At 45.2% G+C, this 17,617-nt stretch overlaps 1 protein-coding gene across 1 annotated transcript in view; it reads right to left on the bottom strand.

Moving 5' to 3' along the window:
* Positions 1 to 17,617, bottom strand: part of PYROXD2 (pyridine nucleotide-disulphide oxidoreductase domain 2) — a 168,423-nt gene that overhangs the window by 135,130 nt on the left and 15,676 nt on the right. Inside the window, exon 2 of the mRNA XM_077455708.1 lies at positions 1,085 to 1,104. Coding sequence (XP_077311834.1) covers positions 1,085 to 1,104 — 20 coding nt within the window. The remainder of the gene's footprint in view (positions 1 to 1,084; positions 1,105 to 17,617) is intronic.

The following is a 17,617-nucleotide window of genomic DNA, read 5'->3' as shown; positions in this document are numbered from 1 at the left end:
CCATGTAATGGATGCTAATTGGGGTCAGGCAACGGTATCCCATGTAATAGGTGTTAATGGGGGGGGGGAGTTCATGGTATCCCATGTAACAGGTGTTAATGGGGGACAGTCTATGCTATCCCAAGTAATGGATGTTATTGGGGGTCAGGCCATTGTATCCCATATAATAGGTGTTAATGGGGGGCAGGTCATGGTGTCCCATATAATGGGTGTTAATGGGGGGGGGGAAATCCATGGCATCCCATGTAATGAGTGTTAATGGGGGAGCAGGCTATGGTATCCCATATAAAGGGTATTAATGGGGGAAGCTGGCCATGGCATCCCATTTAATGGGTATTACTGGGGGGGGGGGGGAGCATGCCATGATATCCCATGTAATTAATTTTAATGAGGTACAGGTCATGGTATCCCATGAAATGGGTGATAATGAGGAAGCAGGTCATGGTATCCCAAGTAATGGATGTTAATGGGGGTCAGGCCGTGGTATCCCATATAATGGTTCTTAAAGGAGTACAGGCCATGGTATCCCATATAATGGTTGCTAAAGGGGTACAGGCCATGGTATCCCATATAATGGGTGCTAAAGGAGTACAGGCCATGGTATCCCATATAATGGGCGTTAAAGGAGTACAGGCCATGGTATCCCATATAATGGGCGTTAAAGGGGTACAGGCCATGGTATCCCATATAATGGGTGTTAAAAGGGGGGACAAATCTGTCCTCCAGACTGGTCTGTTCCTATTTGCAGCTAGACAGCTTGGCAGGAGCCATTTATTGAACAGAAATTGAACCTAGATAAGGATAACAATTTAGGGATGACCTTTCAGAAGAACATTTTTTAATCGTTGTACTAGTGGATGATCCAGGTTTTACAGTAATTTAAGGAGTCAGTGTACAGAGGGAATGAATTACTGTGTACATACTGTGAATGATTTATCAGATTCTTGTGTAATAATTATTCCATACATTACTTTTAATGTTGTCAGCAAATAGTTCCCTGCATGTCCTACAGCCAATCCGTCATGTATAAGCAGCTCAACACCCGATTAAGCTAAAATCAAAGCACTTGAGGATTAAAACTCACCGCTACTAGGCCATTGTGTCCTGCAATAAAAGAAAAGGGGAAAAGTTGAATACCAAAAGAAAAATTACTCTATTTTTAAAAACATTTGAAAAAACTGAATTCCAGGAATTAGACACTGCAATTGGTCCAACATTCATCCCGTCCCCCCAAGAACCCTGCACTACAATGGTTAAATGCCTGTTTATTCCGGGGTGCCAGGTGTAATATTTATCTTTCTCCATTCACAGGTCAAGGACTGCCTTAGGCACAGTCCCATGAGTTCCTCCTCCATGTACAATGCAGGGTAAAAGCCCTATTCCACTCCATTCATACCTTAGTGTCAGGATTTTCTGGCATTTTTAGGCTTGTTTGCATGTTTTAGGAACAATGTGCCATACAGGAGCTTCTATCAGCAAAGATCATGTGTTTTGGGCCCGTACGCTTTTATTATGGGAGCCAGTGTTGCCCCTGAAGTGAAATATACTGACAGGACGCCAAAATTTACAACTTTTAATACTTTTAATACTTTAAGCACCAATTTTATTCTGGCAAAAAATCATGAAGTCTACTTACAGAGCCACGTTTTTTACTGACACTGCAAAAAAGTACCTAAAATGGCTGTTTTCAGTGCTAAACAATATAAGGAGATGGTTAGCGGATGCGGACATGATACAGGAGATGGTTAGAGGATGCGGACATGATACAGGAGATGGTTAGAGGATGCGGACATGATAGAGGAGATGGTTAGAGGATGTGGACATGATACAGGAGATGGTTAGCGGATGCGGACATGATACAGGAGATGGTTAGAGGATGCGGAAATGATACAGGAGATGGTTAGAGGATGCGGACATGATACAGGAGATGGTTAGAGCATGAGGACATGATACAAGAGATGGTTAGAGGATGCGGACATGATACAGGAGATGGTTAGAGGATGCGGACATGATACAGGAGATGGTTAGAGGATGCGGACATGATACAGGAGATGGTTAGCGGATGCGGACATGATACAGAAGATGGTTAGCGGATGCGGACATGATACAGGAGATGGTTAGAGGATGCGGAAATGATACAGGAGATGGTTAGAGGATGCGGACATGATACAGGAGATGGTTAGAGCATGAGGACATGATACAAGAGATGGTTAGAGGATGCGGACATGATACAGGAGATGGTTAGAGGATGCGGACATGATACAGGAGATGGCTAGAGGATGCGGACATGATACAGGAGATGGTTAGAGCATGAGGACATGATACAAGAGATGGTTAGCGGATGCGAACATGATACAGGAGATGGTTAGAGGATGCGGACATGATACAGGAGATGGTTAGAGGATGCGGACATGATACAGGAGATGTTTAGAGGATGCGGACATGATACAGGAGATGGTTAGAGGATGCGGACATGATACAGGAGATGGTTAGAGGATGCGGACATGATACAGGAGATGGTTAGCGGATGCGGACATGATACAGGAGATGGTTAGAGGATGAGGACATGATACAGGAGATGGTTAGCGGATGCGGACATGATACAGGAGATGGTTAGAGGATGCGGGCATGATACAGGAGATGGTTAGAGGATGCGGACATGATACAGGAGATGGCTAGAGGATGCGGACATGATACAGGAGATGGTTAGAGGATGCGGACATGATACAGGAGATGTTTAGAGGATGCGGACATGATACAGGAGATGGTTAGAGGATGCGGACATGATACAGGAGATGGTTAGAGGATGCGGACATGATACAGGAGATGGTTAGAGGATGCGGACATGATACAGGAGATGGTTAGCGGATGCGGACATGATACAGGAGATGGTTAGAGGATGAGGACATGATACAGGAGATGGTTAGCGGATGCGGACATGATACAGGAGATGGTTAGAGGATGCGGGCATGATACAGGAGATGGTTAGAGGATGCGGACATGATAGAGGAGATGGTTAGAGGATGCGGACATGAAACAGGAGATGGTTAGAGGATGCGGACATGATACAGGAGATGGTTAGAGGATGCGGACATGATACAGGAGATGGTTAGAGGATGCGGACATGATACAGGAGATGGTTAGAGGATGCGAACATGATACAGGAGATGGTTAGAGGATGCGGACATGATACAGGAGATGGTTAGAGGATGCGGACATGATACAGGAGATGGTTAGAGGATGAGGACATGATACAGGAGATGGTTAGAGGATGCGTACATGATACCGGAGATGGTTAGAGGATGCCGACATGATACAGGAGATGGTTAGCGGATGCCGACATGATACAGGAGATGGTTAGCGGATGAGGACATGATACAGGAGATGGTTAGAGGAGGTGGATATAATAAATATACAAATCTGTGTCGAAAGTTAGTACACCCCTCACATTTTTGTAAGTATTTTCTTCATGTGATAACACTGAAGAAATGACACTTGGCTACAATGTAAAGTAGTGAGTGTACAGCTTGTATAACAGTGTCAATTTTCTGTCCCCTCAAAATAACTCAACACACAGCCAATAATGTCTAAACCACTGGCAACAAAAGTCAGTACACCCCTAAGTGAAAATGGCCAAATTGGGCCCAAAGGGTAAATATTTTGTGTGGCCACCATTATTTTCCAGCACTGCCTGAATCCTATTGGGCATGGAGGTCACCAGAGCTTCACCGGTCACCACTGGAGTCCTCTTCCCCTCCTCCATGACGACATCACGGAGCTGGTGGATGTTGAAGACCTTACGCTCCTCTACCTTCCATTTGAGGATGTCCCACAGATGATCAATTGGGTTTAGGTCTGGAGACATGCTTGGCCAGTCCATCACCTTTACCCTCAGCTTCTTTAGCAAGGCAGTGGACGTCTTGAAGGTGTGTTTATCATGTTGGAATACTACCCTGCGGCCCAGTCTCTGAACGGAGGGGGTCATGCTCTGCTTCAGTATGTCACAGTACATGTTGGCATTCATGGCTCCCTCAATGATCTGTAGCCCCCCAATGCTGGCAGCACTCATGTAGCCCCAGACCATGACGCTCCCACCACCATGCCTGACTGTAGACAAGACACACTTGTCTTTGTCCTCCTCACCTGGTTGTCTCCACACACGCTTGTCACCATCTGACACCAAATACGTTTATCTTGGTCTCATCAGACCACAGGACATCCATGTAATTCATGTCTTTAGTCTGCTTGTCTTCAGCAAACTGTTTGTGGTCTTTCTTGTGCATCATCTTTAGAAGAGGCTTCCTTCTGGGATGACAGCCATGCAGACCAATTTGATGCAGTGTGTGGCGTATGGTTTGAGCACTGACAGGCTGACCCCCCCCCCCCACCCCTACAACCTCTGCAGCAATGCTGGCAGCACTCATACGTCTATTTCCCAAAGACAACCTCTGGATATGACGCTGAGCACGTGACCTCAACTTCTTTGGTGGACCATGGCGAGGCCTGTTCTGAGTGGAACCCGTCCTGTTATACCGCTGTATGGTCTTGGCCATCGTGCTGCAGCTCAGTTTCAGGGTCTTGGCAATCTTCTTATAGCCTAGACCATCTTTATGTAGAGCAACAATTCTTTTTTTTTCAGATCCTCAGAGAGTTCTTTGCCATGAGGTGCCATATGTTAAGTTATAGTGTAGCGCTATAAAAAAGAAAAGTAACCTGTTTATAACTACTTAGTGATATAACAATATTATATAAGTGTCAAAATTAAATGACATTCAATGATGCTTCTCAGACTGCACCACACTTGCATAGATTCGTGAAAAAAATATAGTGAATGTGAAAAAGTCCAAAAAAATCAATAAATGATATACAAAAAAAGTCTATTATTCGATTTAAATTAAATCCAATCCACACGTGAGAGGGAAAGAACCATCCACCTTCTTCTTATGAAGACCACATGCAGGCACCCTGTGGCATTTCCATCACCAAATAGGATGTAAGCTTACCAAATTGAATGGATCCAAACGAATATACATTCGAAGGATCAATCAGGCTTTTAAACACTCTTGTATAGAGCTATCCAACATAAAAGACTCTCCAGGGAATTTTCAACCAGGTACTCAAACGATGGGAAAATCTTCCGCTTTAAACTCCAACGCACATTGTAGAACTCATACAGAAAGAAAATGAGGGCCACAATAGTGTAAATCCGTTAAAAAAAAATTTTTTAATAAAATAAGTAATGAACTTACATGTATCCAATGAATTAAGCGCTTATATCATATAAAAATAGAGCTGCAGTAGGAGTCCCGACGCGTTTCGTCCTCAAAAGACGTCATCTGGGGTCTTTTGAGGACGAAACGCGTCGGGACTCCTACTGCAGATCTATTTTTATATGATATAAGCGCTTAATTCATTGGATACATGTAAGTTCATTACTTATTTTATTAAAAAAAAATTTTTAAACGGATTTACACTATTGTGGCCCTCATTTTCTTTCTGTATGAGTTCTACAATGTGCGTTGGAGTTTAAAGCGGAAGATTTTTCCATCGTTTGAGTACCTGGTTGAAAATTCCCTGGAGAGTCTTTTATGTTGGATAGCTCTATACAAGTGTGTTTAAAAGCCTGATTGATCCTTCGAATGTATATTCGTTTGGATCCATTCAATTTGGTAAGCTTACATCCTATTTGGTGATGGAAATGCCACAGGGTGCCTGCATGTGGTCTTCATAAGAAGAAGGTGGATGGTTCTTTCCCTCTCACGTGTGGATTGGATTTAATTTAAATCGAATAATAGACTTTTTTTGTATATCATTTATTGATTTTTTTGGACTTTTTCACATTCACTATATTTTTTTCACGAATCTATGCAAGTGTGGTGCAGTCTGAGAAGCATCATTGAATGTCATTTAATTTTGACACTTATATAATATTGTTATATCACTAAGTAGTTATAAACAGGTTACTTTTCTTTTTTATAGCGCTACACTATAACTTAACATTTGGAATTCTGTTCACTGTTTTATATCCTTGTGATCGTGTTAGCAGCTTCTTTTTGTTTATAGTTTTTTGGGGATAGCGCAGTGTTGATTGTCATTGACAGTTTTTGGATACACATGAGGTGCCATGCTGAACTTCCAGTGACCAGTATGAGAGAGTGAGAGTGATAACACCAAATGTAACACACCTGCTCCCCATTCACACTTGAGACCTTGTAACACTAACGAGTCACATGACACCGGGGGAGGGAAAATGGCTAATTGGGCCCAATTTGGAGATTTTCACTTATGGGGTGTACTGACTTTTGTTGCCAGTGGTTTAGACATTAATGGCTGTGTGTTGAGTTATTTTGAGGGGACGGGAAATTTACACTGTTATACAAGCTGTACACTCACTACTTTACATTGTAGACAAGTGTCATTTCTTCAGTGTTGTCACATGAAAAGATAGAAGAAAAGATTTACACAAATGTGAGGGGTGTACTTACTTTTGTGAGATACTGCCACAGTCTTGGACAGCTGGCTTAGCTCTTCCTCTGCCAGAGATGCACAATCTGCCATTACTACTTTGCACTTTGCCCTGGTTAGCAGCATCTCCTAATACCATAATAAAAGGCCTTTTTTTCGTCTCTGCCACTTTAACCTCTTCCTTGCCTGAACCCAAGAGTTTTATTAGTAAGGTGTGGCTTTCGTACATCACTGCGCATGCACCTGCCCGCCCGAAAAAGGCAGATCGCATACCAGCTTTCCCGAGACAGCCAGGCTCCGGGAGGGTGCATGCGCAGTTGCACAGTCGGCCCGCAGCCATATTTTTTACGGGCACCGCTGCCCATAACGGACATTTACGGGCAGCCCGAAAATGGGTTAAAATTTACAGGCTGCCCATAAATTAACGGGCGGTCAGCAACACTGATGGGAGCGCACCTTAAAAATGCATATGTAACAAGCGTTTTTGTACATTTTTTTCAGTCATTCAAATTTACCTGAAAAGAAACTTTTTACTTGTTTGAGCAAAAGCACCTTGTAGGCGGGTGCAGTTGGCTAGTCTGCCACTAGGTGGCTCTATGCCAGAATACTACCTGGTTACAGAAGATAGTTTCATCAGGTGCTAGGCCCCTTTTAGTCAGAGCCAGGGCTTTTTTTCCTCAGAGGATAGGTGCAGGAACTCCACTCTTCCGAGTTACCCTTCGTCTCCGCCCCCTACCCGTCTCTGAGCATCATCCCTTGATTTCACCCCCTACCCATCTCCTAGTATAGCACCTTTCAGAGAATACAGAACCAAGTATTTTGTGCCCACCCCAGAACCAATAGACCCCACCCCAGAACCAATAGACCCCACCCCAGAAACAATAGACTCCACTCCAGAAACAAAGGACCCCCCAGCAACAACAGATCCCCCACACAACAAAAGACTTTCCCCCAGCAATAATGGCCCCCCTCCACAACAAAGTACCACCCCAGAGACAATAGACCCTTCAGCAGCCAGCAACAATAGACCTCTCCCTCAAAAGCAGATCCAACCCAACAACAATTGACCCTTCTGCAAGGTAAGACCCCCCCCACCAGAAACAGTAGACTTACCCAGCAACAATAGACCCCCATACAAAAACAGATTCCCCCACCAGCGACAATAGATACCCCAGCAGACAGCAGAAATAAACCCTCTAGCACCCCTTGCCAGTACATGCATTCAGTGCTGAGTTCCCCCACGTTCCCGCCGAAAAAAAGGCCTGGTCAAAGCCCTCCTGTAGTGATGTCATGGGTGAGTCATGTCCACATATAAACCAGGTTGAAAGGAGCCCTTGTGCAGTTGGGACATGAGAGCCAAACGTCCCTCATCTTTGCAGATGTAGCCAGCAAGCGGAGGCGCTGGATAGGGCTGGAGGCTGGGGAGAGGTAAATCTGCACCCAGGAAAGCCGGCTGTGGACTTTCTTACCCTTATAGAGATGGGTACTAGGGCAGGTTGCTAAAGGCCTTTCAGCAGGGGCGGACTGACAACTCATGGGGCCCCCGGCTATAGGAGATTATGGGGCCCCCGGGGGCAATAGGAAAAGATTATGCGGCCCCTGGGAAATAGGAGATTATGGGGCTCCCAGGCAATAGGAGGTAATGGGACCCCCAGGCAATAGATTATGGGGCCACACTGTATACACACATAGTATACACACACTGAAAAGGTACTGGAGAGGCGGGGCAGCTATAATCTTGGGATTTTTTTTTTTTAAAACACAGATTTTTACATACTGTCCCTGGTTTTATTGAGGCTGGCAACCCTGATGGGGCCCCTTAGTGGCATGGGGCCCTCGGTCAGTATTCCCCGAGTGCCCGAATGGTCAGTCCGCCCCTGCCTTTCAGGCCTGGTCAGGAGTTCCCTGGGTGAGGCTATCCCCCTGGGAGAGGTGTACCTATGAAGAAGGTGACGACAGAGATCCTATCCAGTGAGTACTAATGATCTCGGGTGGAGAGAGACTTTTTGAGGGGATATGGTTTACTTTAATGGCTTCACGATGCTTTCACATGTGACTACTACAGGCCGTCCATTAAATGGGATTGACAATGTACTATCAAGTGACCCCAGATAGTATATCGGTGTGATTCGACAGCTTGTTTCATTTTCCAAGTACCACCAGTAAAGTGCAGCAACCCTGTTCTAGGTGTGGAAATTCCTTCCTTTGGGGATATTAAGGTTAACAGCTGGGAATGTCGGGAGGAAGCCTCTGGCATGAAGTGGGGCACTAGATGGTGGAGCTAACACTCTCAGCAAGAAGGTCACTGTCCTAGCAAGGAGAGGAGCTGGGTAGGGACTTGTGCTCTTGGCACCAACAGCTAGCCAGTAGACATGTGCACTGCCGAAAAATGTGTTAGTTTTCGTTTCATGTGTTTGTTTTTTTCCGGAAATTCAAAAATGTGAAAATTCTGAAATTTGAAAGTTCGTAATGTTATGAAAATTTGAAAATTCGGAAAATTGGAATTTGAAAATCCAAAAATGTCAAAATCCGAAAATTTGAAAAAAAATAAAAAAATTTGAAATAACTAACTAATAATAACAAATGATTAAATAATAGGTATTAGAATTTCCTTTCAAATTTGGCTGTTATTTATCTGAAGTTACTAATTATCATAAATAACGAATGCCGCATCTAAACAAATTGAACGGAATGAATAACAAATAATAATAATAAAACGTTTTTAGAATCATTATTATTGTTATTTATAATACAAATATCAATAATATAATAAAAAGATATATATATATATATACTGATCCTAGCGCTCAATGAAAAAACAACCAATATCTTTAAAAAAGCAGCCGTTATTAATCATATGTCAAATCTTCAAATACATATATAGCAATAATATTTTAACCGATATTTATTATTATTAATTGGTTACATTCGTTTAGATACGGCATTCATTATTTCAGATGACTATTTCAGATAATTCATAACTTCGGATAAATTCATATTAGTTACATTCACTAACAGTCAAATTTGAAAGGCAATTCCAATAACTATAATTGAATAATTAGTAATAGTTAAGTTATTATTAGTTCGTTATTTCAGATTTTCAAATTTTTCAGGTCTTTGAGTTTTCGGATTTTCGTTCTTATTTCCGGATTTTTGTTCTTTTGAATTTTCAGATTTTCATTCAAATTTGCTAAATTTCTAATTTGCAAAAATTCTAATTTTCGGATTTTCATAAATTAGAAAACTCGAATATTGGGAAGCTTACAAATTCAGATATTTCCGAAATGAACGAATTTGTCGAAATTTGTTAAAAAAAAAAAAACGAATTCGGAACTAAATGAATTGCACATGCCTACTAGCCAATCGCAATCCCCTACTTACAACCCGACCAATCAGGTGTTAACAGACACCTTTTAAAACTATGGGATTTTAATTGTTGAGCGTCTTTTGGCGTTGAGCTACAAAACACTCACAGGTGTGAATGGGGCCCATCACTCCCCGAGATGTACAATGCAGGACCACCACTGGTTGAGCGGCAAAGAAGACCAGTCATACAGTGGGAAAAGAAGTCGGCATGAGTGAGGTAAGTGACAATATTTATCACCCCTTAGACCAGTGATTCTCAACCATTGTTCCGTGGAACCCTAGGGTTCCTCCAGAGGTTGTAGGGGTTCCTTCAGCATTGGGCAATTTCTGCCTCTTGGATAAGTTCCCACCGACACCATTGATCTTTTTAGCTATCTGTAAGGAGGTAATTCTTCCCACTGACCACAAGTGTAAGGACCATTCTTCCCAATGACCACAAGTGTAAGGACTATTCTTCCCAATGACCACAAGTGTAAGGACCATTCTTCCCAATGACCACAAGTGTAAGGACCATTCTTCCCAATGACCACAAGTGTGAGGACCATTCTTCCCAATGACCACAAGTGTGAGGACCATTCTTCCCAATGACCACAAGTGTGAGGACCATTCTTCCCAATGACCACAAGTGTAAGGACCATTCTTCCCAATGACCACAAGTGTGAGGACCATTCTTCCCAATGACCACAAGTGTAAGGACCATTCTTCCCAATGACCACAAGTGTAAGGACCATTCTTCCCAATGACCACAAGTGTAAGGACCATTCTTCCCAATGACCACAAGTGTGAGGACCATTCTTCCCAATGATCACAAGTGTGAGGACCATTCTTCCCAATGACCACAAGTGTGAGGACCATTCTTCCCAATGACCACAAGTATCATTAGTTGTAGATTTCAAATTTTTAGTAGGGGTTCCCCGAGACCGGAAAACTATTTCAAGGGTTCCTCAGTATTGAAAAGGTTGAGAAAGGCTGCCTTAGACAAAATAAGAACTCAACCCCTGCAGTGCGGGTAAGGGGAGTGGGCCACTGCAAGGTGAATTTTTTTGTCAGCTGACTTGGGTTAAACGTTACCGATTGGTCCATACAAACAAAGTCAGTGGTAATTCAGCCCAACATTTAGTCCTTGCAGTAACACTCTGATATTTGCATGGTCCCCTGATCAATCCCTGAACGCAAGCCATGTCGTTACTGTGAAATGTTGTGCCGTCCTGACTGTGGTGTTGCAACTAAAATAATAATTATTGCCTCTCTCGGAGTATGTAATCTTATTGAGAAATACACGCACTACCCAATGTAATACAAGTGCCGTCTAATGTAATAAAACTGGTCAGCGGTGAGCAAATTAGAAATTGGAATGCAAATGTAAGGAAGAGAATAATTCATAACGGGAACAATCCAATATTCTTCTTCTTAGTAATTTCCATGTCCCTCTTCACACCCTCAGGCTCCGGTGTCTGTGCAATGACATTCCTGCTGTGACAATGCTAGTAAGGAAAATATGAGTCTGTACAGAGCAGATATAGGAGCCAAGATCAACCAAACCAACTTCTCCTCTGAAGATTACACTTCCCAGTGGAGTTCTATGACTAATTTCAAAAGATATGGATGTAGTACCATCCTAGGTAGGGACGTTAGATAAGTATGCTGCTGTCAGACTAAAGCCCCATACACACTATCAGATTTTCTGCTGAGTTTTTCCTTCAGATTTACCAAAACCATATAATATGAGGTCAAACCTTAGGAGTTTCAATGTGTGTGCAATCAGGCAGGCCCTTCTACTACATGGTTTTGGTAAATCTGAAGGAAAAACTCAGAAGAAAATCTGATAGTGTGTATGGGGCTTTATACACCTTACTAACCGATCCGTGACTGCTGCCCCTCTCTGCCAATCCCACCACTAGCTGTCACTAGCCCAACGTATACAATTCTGAATATGAACCATAACATACTAGACAATCCACAACATCACCCCCAGCTACATCACCAACCTCATCTGCTGATATCTCCCAAAACGTCCTCTCTGCTTCTCCCAGGACCTCCTGCTCTCTCGTTACCTTCTCCCATGCTCACCTCCAGGACTTCTTCAGAGCCTCTCTGTCGGGTCACCTTGAGGCCAGGTGACAGATGCACACCGTAGGGATTAGGAGTGCACCGCAAGGTTGTGGACCATACGGCTGACTGCTGCGGACGGGGGTCAAGGTGATCGGAAGGCAGGGCCGCCAGAACACCAAGATGGATCCCACCGGGGTTAGAGCGTAAGATTCCCTGGAGCGCGGAGTCTAAGAGCCAGCAGGTGTTCACCAGAGCCTCAAGTGGTGAGGATGGACTTGGCTGCAACTGGCTCCAGGTCGCGACCCTCAGGGTCCCCCCGCTCACACCCACAGTTGGCAACAGGAGGATAGGGATGGTGAGGGACAAAGCCAAGGTCGGGGCCACAAGCAGACAGGAAAAGTCGGGGACACGCCAAAAGGTCAGGATCACAGGCAAACAGGGATAGTCAAGGACATGCCAAAGTCGGTAACGGAAAACAATAGAAGAGCACACGGCAGGTAACAGGAAGCTAACACACAAAAGTTGATCAGCAGGGCTGGCTAGCAGTGCACAGGTTAATATAGAGTTCTCTGATAGGAGCTAGGGTGGAGCCATGCCAGAGGATGGATTACAAAAGCAGTCAGGTGAGGGTCGGCTGGTCTCTAGAAATGAACTCATGGAGACAGGTAAGCAGACGAACTCTATTGCATAACCATGACACTCTCCCATCCTTTGGAACTCTCTCTACCCTAGTATGTCTGGTCAGCTCCTACCCTGTCCACCTTTAGGAAATCCTTGAAAAGTCATTATTCAGGGAAGCCTACCCCACCTCCACCTAAGAACTATACTTGAGTCCCCTCCGTCAGATCATTCCCTGGAAGCCATTACCTTTTGTACCACCCCCCTTTAGATTGTAAGCTCCATGAGCAGGGCCCTCCCGTTCCTTCTGTATTGAACTGATCTTGGGGACCTTGTGCTTTAGCTACCCCGCTGGTGCCTTGTTATAGTCAACTGTGGGTCTATTAAAGGGGACACTGGCTGGTGTCCTGAAGAACTCAGTCTAGACATTTTCTTACTTAACCACTTGCAGACCGGACCATTTTGCTGGTCAAAAGACCAGACCACTTTTTGCGATTCGGCACTGCGTCGCTTTAACTGACAATTGCGCAGTCGTGCGACGTGGCTCCCAAACAAAATTGACGTCCTTTTTTTCCCACAAATAGAGCTTTCTTTTGGTGGTATTTGATCACCCCTGCGGTTTTTATTTTTTGCGCTATAAACAAAAATAGAGCGACAATTTTGAAAAAAACACATTATTTTTTACTTTTTGTTATAATAAATATCCCCCAAAAATATATAAAAAAACATTTTTTTCCCTCAGTTTAGGCCGATACGTATTCTTCTACATATTTTTGGTAAAAAAAAATCGCAATAAGCGATTATTGATTGGTTTGCGCAAAAGTTATAGCGTTTACAAAATAGCGCCTGCAAAGCACCCCTGAAAGAGCCGTTGCCCTGTCTCCAGTGTGAAACCCCCGAGGGCTCTCACACTGGAGCGGTGCGCTTGCAGGACGTTAAAAAAACTCCTGCAAGCAACATCTTTGGAGAGGTAAAGGAGCGGTGTATACACCGCTCCTTTACCCCTCCTGCCCATTGAAATCAAACTACTACGGTAAAGCGGCGCCAAAATTAGCGCCGTTTTACCGCCGACATCGCTCCCGCCCCAGTGTGAAAGGGGCCTTAACATTCTGCAAGCGCACCGCTCCAGTGTGAGAGCCCTCGAGGGGTTTTCACACTGGAGACACAGCAGCGGCTGTTTCAGGAGGCTTTGCGGGCACCATTTTTAGCGCTGTAGCGCCTGCAAGGCGCCCCCAGTGTGAAAGGGGCCTAAATTAGCAACTCGCATGGGAAGAAGAAATGGCCCCGATTGTATGTAATCTGTGAGTGGTCAGCTCATGCATCTGGGATGGGGGGGCCTCTTCTAAAATGTTGCAGCCTGGAAAGTCCGGACGTCAGGCTGGATGACAGATTCGATTAGATGTGAGCTGCCAATTGTCTTTTCACCACACACAGATTGTGCCCTTCTGTTCTTATGTTTCGATCAACAGCCTAGTATTACTACAAACTAGAGGTGAAAGAATACTACAACCTGACTTACAACAAGTTATTCTTTCTTCCACATTGCCACACACACACACATCTTTCAGGATAACTGACGGTGCGCTCCCGCGGGGGCGAGCGGCGTGGCGATCTGTGGTGCGGCGTGTCTGTCTGACACACTTCTACACCAGTCTCGGTGTAGCAGTCACGGCTGATAGTGAGGTAAACAGGAAGAGCCGTTTATTGGCTTTACCTCACTCGCATCTGACAGACGCGAGTAGAGGAGAGACGATCGGCGGCTCTCCTGATGAGGGGTGGGGGTCTCTGCTGATTGTTTATCAGCGCAGCCCCCCCCCCCCCCACCCGCGTGGATGCCCGCCCAGGACCACCAGGGATGCCGCCAGGACCACCAGGGATGGCCACCACACAGGACCACCAGGTATGCCACCCTAGACCACCAGGGATATGCCGACCAGTGCTCAGGCAGCTGTCAATCAGTGAGAAACAAAAAAAGGGGCTCCTACTAAGTGCAGTATGTTTAAAATGTTTTACACTGGGACCTTTTAGGTTGATCTATTTTATTACAGATTACATTATATCCTGTATATAGCATTTTTTTTATATATGTGCTTCTTATATATTGTTTTTCTTTTATTGTCATTAGTCCCATAACGCAGTGTTTGTACCCGTCTTTGCGCCCTTCCTTCCTTTCTATGATTTCCTTTCTATAGATCCCAATCAGTGCCCATTAAAAATACCTGCCAGCGCCATCAGTGATGCCTATCAGTGCAATGTATCAATGCCAGACATCAGTGCCCAGCAGTGCTGCCTATCAGTGCCACCCATAAGTACCCATCAGTGCAGCCTTTCAGTACCCATCAGTGTCGCCTATGAGTGCCCATCAGGGCCACCTATGAGTGTCCATCAGGGCCGCCTATCAATGCCCATCAGTGCTGCCTATCAGTGCCACCCATAAGTACCCATCAGTGCAGCCTTTCAGTACCCATTAGTGTCGCCTATGAGTGCCCATCAGGGCCACCTATGAGTGTCCATCAGGGCCGCCTATCAATGCCCATCAGTGCTGCCTATCAGTGCCACCCATAAGTACCCATCAGTGCAGCCTTTCAGTACCCATCAGGGCCACCTATGAGTGTCCATCAGGGCCGCCTATCAATGCCCATCAGTGCTGCCTATCAGTGCCACCCATAAGTACCCATCAGTGCAGCCTTTCAGTACCCAACAGTGCCACCTATGAGTGCCCAACAGTGCCACCTATGAGTGCCCATCAGTGCTGCCTATGAGTGCCCATCAGTGCTGCCTATCAGTTCCCATCGTCAGTGCCCATAAGTACCATCTCATTGGTGCCACCTTATAGATGCCCGTCAGTGCAGCTCATCAGTGAAGGAGAAAACATACTTTTTAACAAAATTTTATAACAACGAAGAAAAACTTTTTTTTTTCTTCGAAAATTTCCGGTCTTTTTTTATTTGTTTAGAAAAAAATAAAACCCGTAGAGGTCACCAAATAACACCAAAAGAAATCTCTATTTGTGGAAACAAAATTATAAAAAAAATTTGTTTGGGTATAGTGTAGCACGACCGCGCAATTGTCGTTTAAACAGCGACAGCACAGAAAGCTGAAAATTGGCCTGGGCAGGAATGGAGCCTGGTGGTATTGAGGTGGTTAAAGACAAGCCCACTGTCATAGAATTATTTATACCCCTATGTTTGTCACACTTAATAAGACCTGTTAGTAATACACATCTTCCTAAAGTATATATTTGTGTATTATTGTATAGAGATGGACGAACTTCTGACGGGACGTTTCGCGAACGCGAACCGCGAACGTGGCCAAAAGTTTGCGAACCGCAAAGTTTGCGGCGGACCCCATTGGCTTTAATGGCAGGCGAACCTTAAAAACCTCCAGGTCATATTTTCAGCCACAAAATACTTACTAGCTGTGCACACATAGTCCCACCACATGGACATAACAAAAGTATGAAGTGAATCTGGGATCGACAACGACAAGCATTCTTTTTTTATCTGTGAAATTTTGACAATTGAGGACTCAGGAGCGCATGAAGGCCATGGAGGAGAGGCAAGGTCAGGGCAGGCTATGAAGGGGGTGCAGGAGATGATCAGTGCCACAGTCAGGGCAGCGCAGTCCTGTGCCAGTGTCCCAGTGTGCCAAGCTGTGCTTGAGCCCCTCCCTCTGCCAGGGCCTTACCCCCACCTATGCAGGGCTCCACTGCGGTGGTCCGGAGGTGCCAGTCCAGTGCTGATCCTCAGCCATGGTGCTGGCACTGCCTGCTGATTGGCTTCTCCGCTGCTATCTCCCTCACTGACACCATCACTGAGATAGAACACTGACACCAGCACCGCGATATAGACTGAGCACTGACACCAGCGCCGAGATAGAGAGCACTGACACCAGCACTGAGATAGAGAACACTGACACCAGCACCATGATAGAGAGCACTGACACCACACCAGCACCATGATAGAACACTGACACCAGCACCGCGATATAGACTGAGCACTGACACCAGCACCGAGATAGAGAGCACTGACACCAGCACCGAGATAGAGAACACTGACACCAGCACCATGATAGAGAGCACTGACACCACACCAGCACCATGATAGAACACTGACACCAGCACCGCGATATAGACTGAGCACTGACACCAGCACCGAGATAGAGAGCACTGACACCAGCACCGAGATAGAGAGCACTGACACCAGCACCGAGATAGAGAGCACTGACACCAGCACCGTGATAGAGAGCACTGACACTAGCACCGTGATAGAGAGCACTGACACCAGCACCGTGATAGAGAGCACTGACACCAGCACCGTGATAGAAAGCACTGACACCACACCAACACCGTGATAGAGAACACTGACACCAGCACCGAGATAGAGAGCACTGACACCAGCACCGAGATAGAGAGCACTGACACCAGCACCGAGATAGAGAGCACTGACACCACACCAGCACCGAGATAGAGAACACTGACACCAGCACCGTGATAGAGAGCACTGACACCACACCAGCACCGTGATAGAGAGCACTGACACCAGCACCGAGATAGATAGCACTGACACCACACCAGCACTGAGATAGAGAGCACTGACACCAGCACCGAGATAGAGAGCACTGACACCAGCAGCGAGACACCAAACTGTCCCTCAGTCCCTACACAGATAAAAAGACAGCTGCAGAATCGGGCAGCAATCAGCACAGCAGTCAAGTATATTATGCTTTCTATATTCGAAAGAAAGTATATTATACGTGTACAACCCTATATACTGTACACCTATAAAGGGACCTTTGTGGACCTAGTAGCTAGTGATTTACAGACTGTCCCTGCTCAGTCCCTACACTGATAAAAGACTGCAGAATTGGTCAGCACTCAGCAGCACAGCAGTCAGCAGTGCACCATAATATACTTGAAAGAAAGTATATTATATGTGTACAACCCTATATACTGTACACCTATACCAGTCCTTAACCACTTGCCGCCCGCCCTATAGGCAATTGACGGTGGCAAAGTGGTTGCATAATCCTGATCGGACGTCATATGACGTGATCAGGATTATGAGCCGCTGCGCGCCCCCGGGGGCGCGCATCGCGGCGATCGTTATTGCGGGGT

The sequence above is a fragment of the Lithobates pipiens genome, unplaced genomic scaffold (genome assembly GCF_037356315.1).
Source record: "Lithobates pipiens isolate NorthernLeopardFrog02 unplaced genomic scaffold, aLitPip1_a1.2 Scaffold_25, whole genome shotgun sequence".
In the NCBI taxonomy this organism is placed as follows: domain Eukaryota; kingdom Metazoa; phylum Chordata; class Amphibia; order Anura; family Ranidae; genus Lithobates; species Lithobates pipiens.
This window is presented reverse-complemented; position numbering and strand designations above follow the sequence as displayed.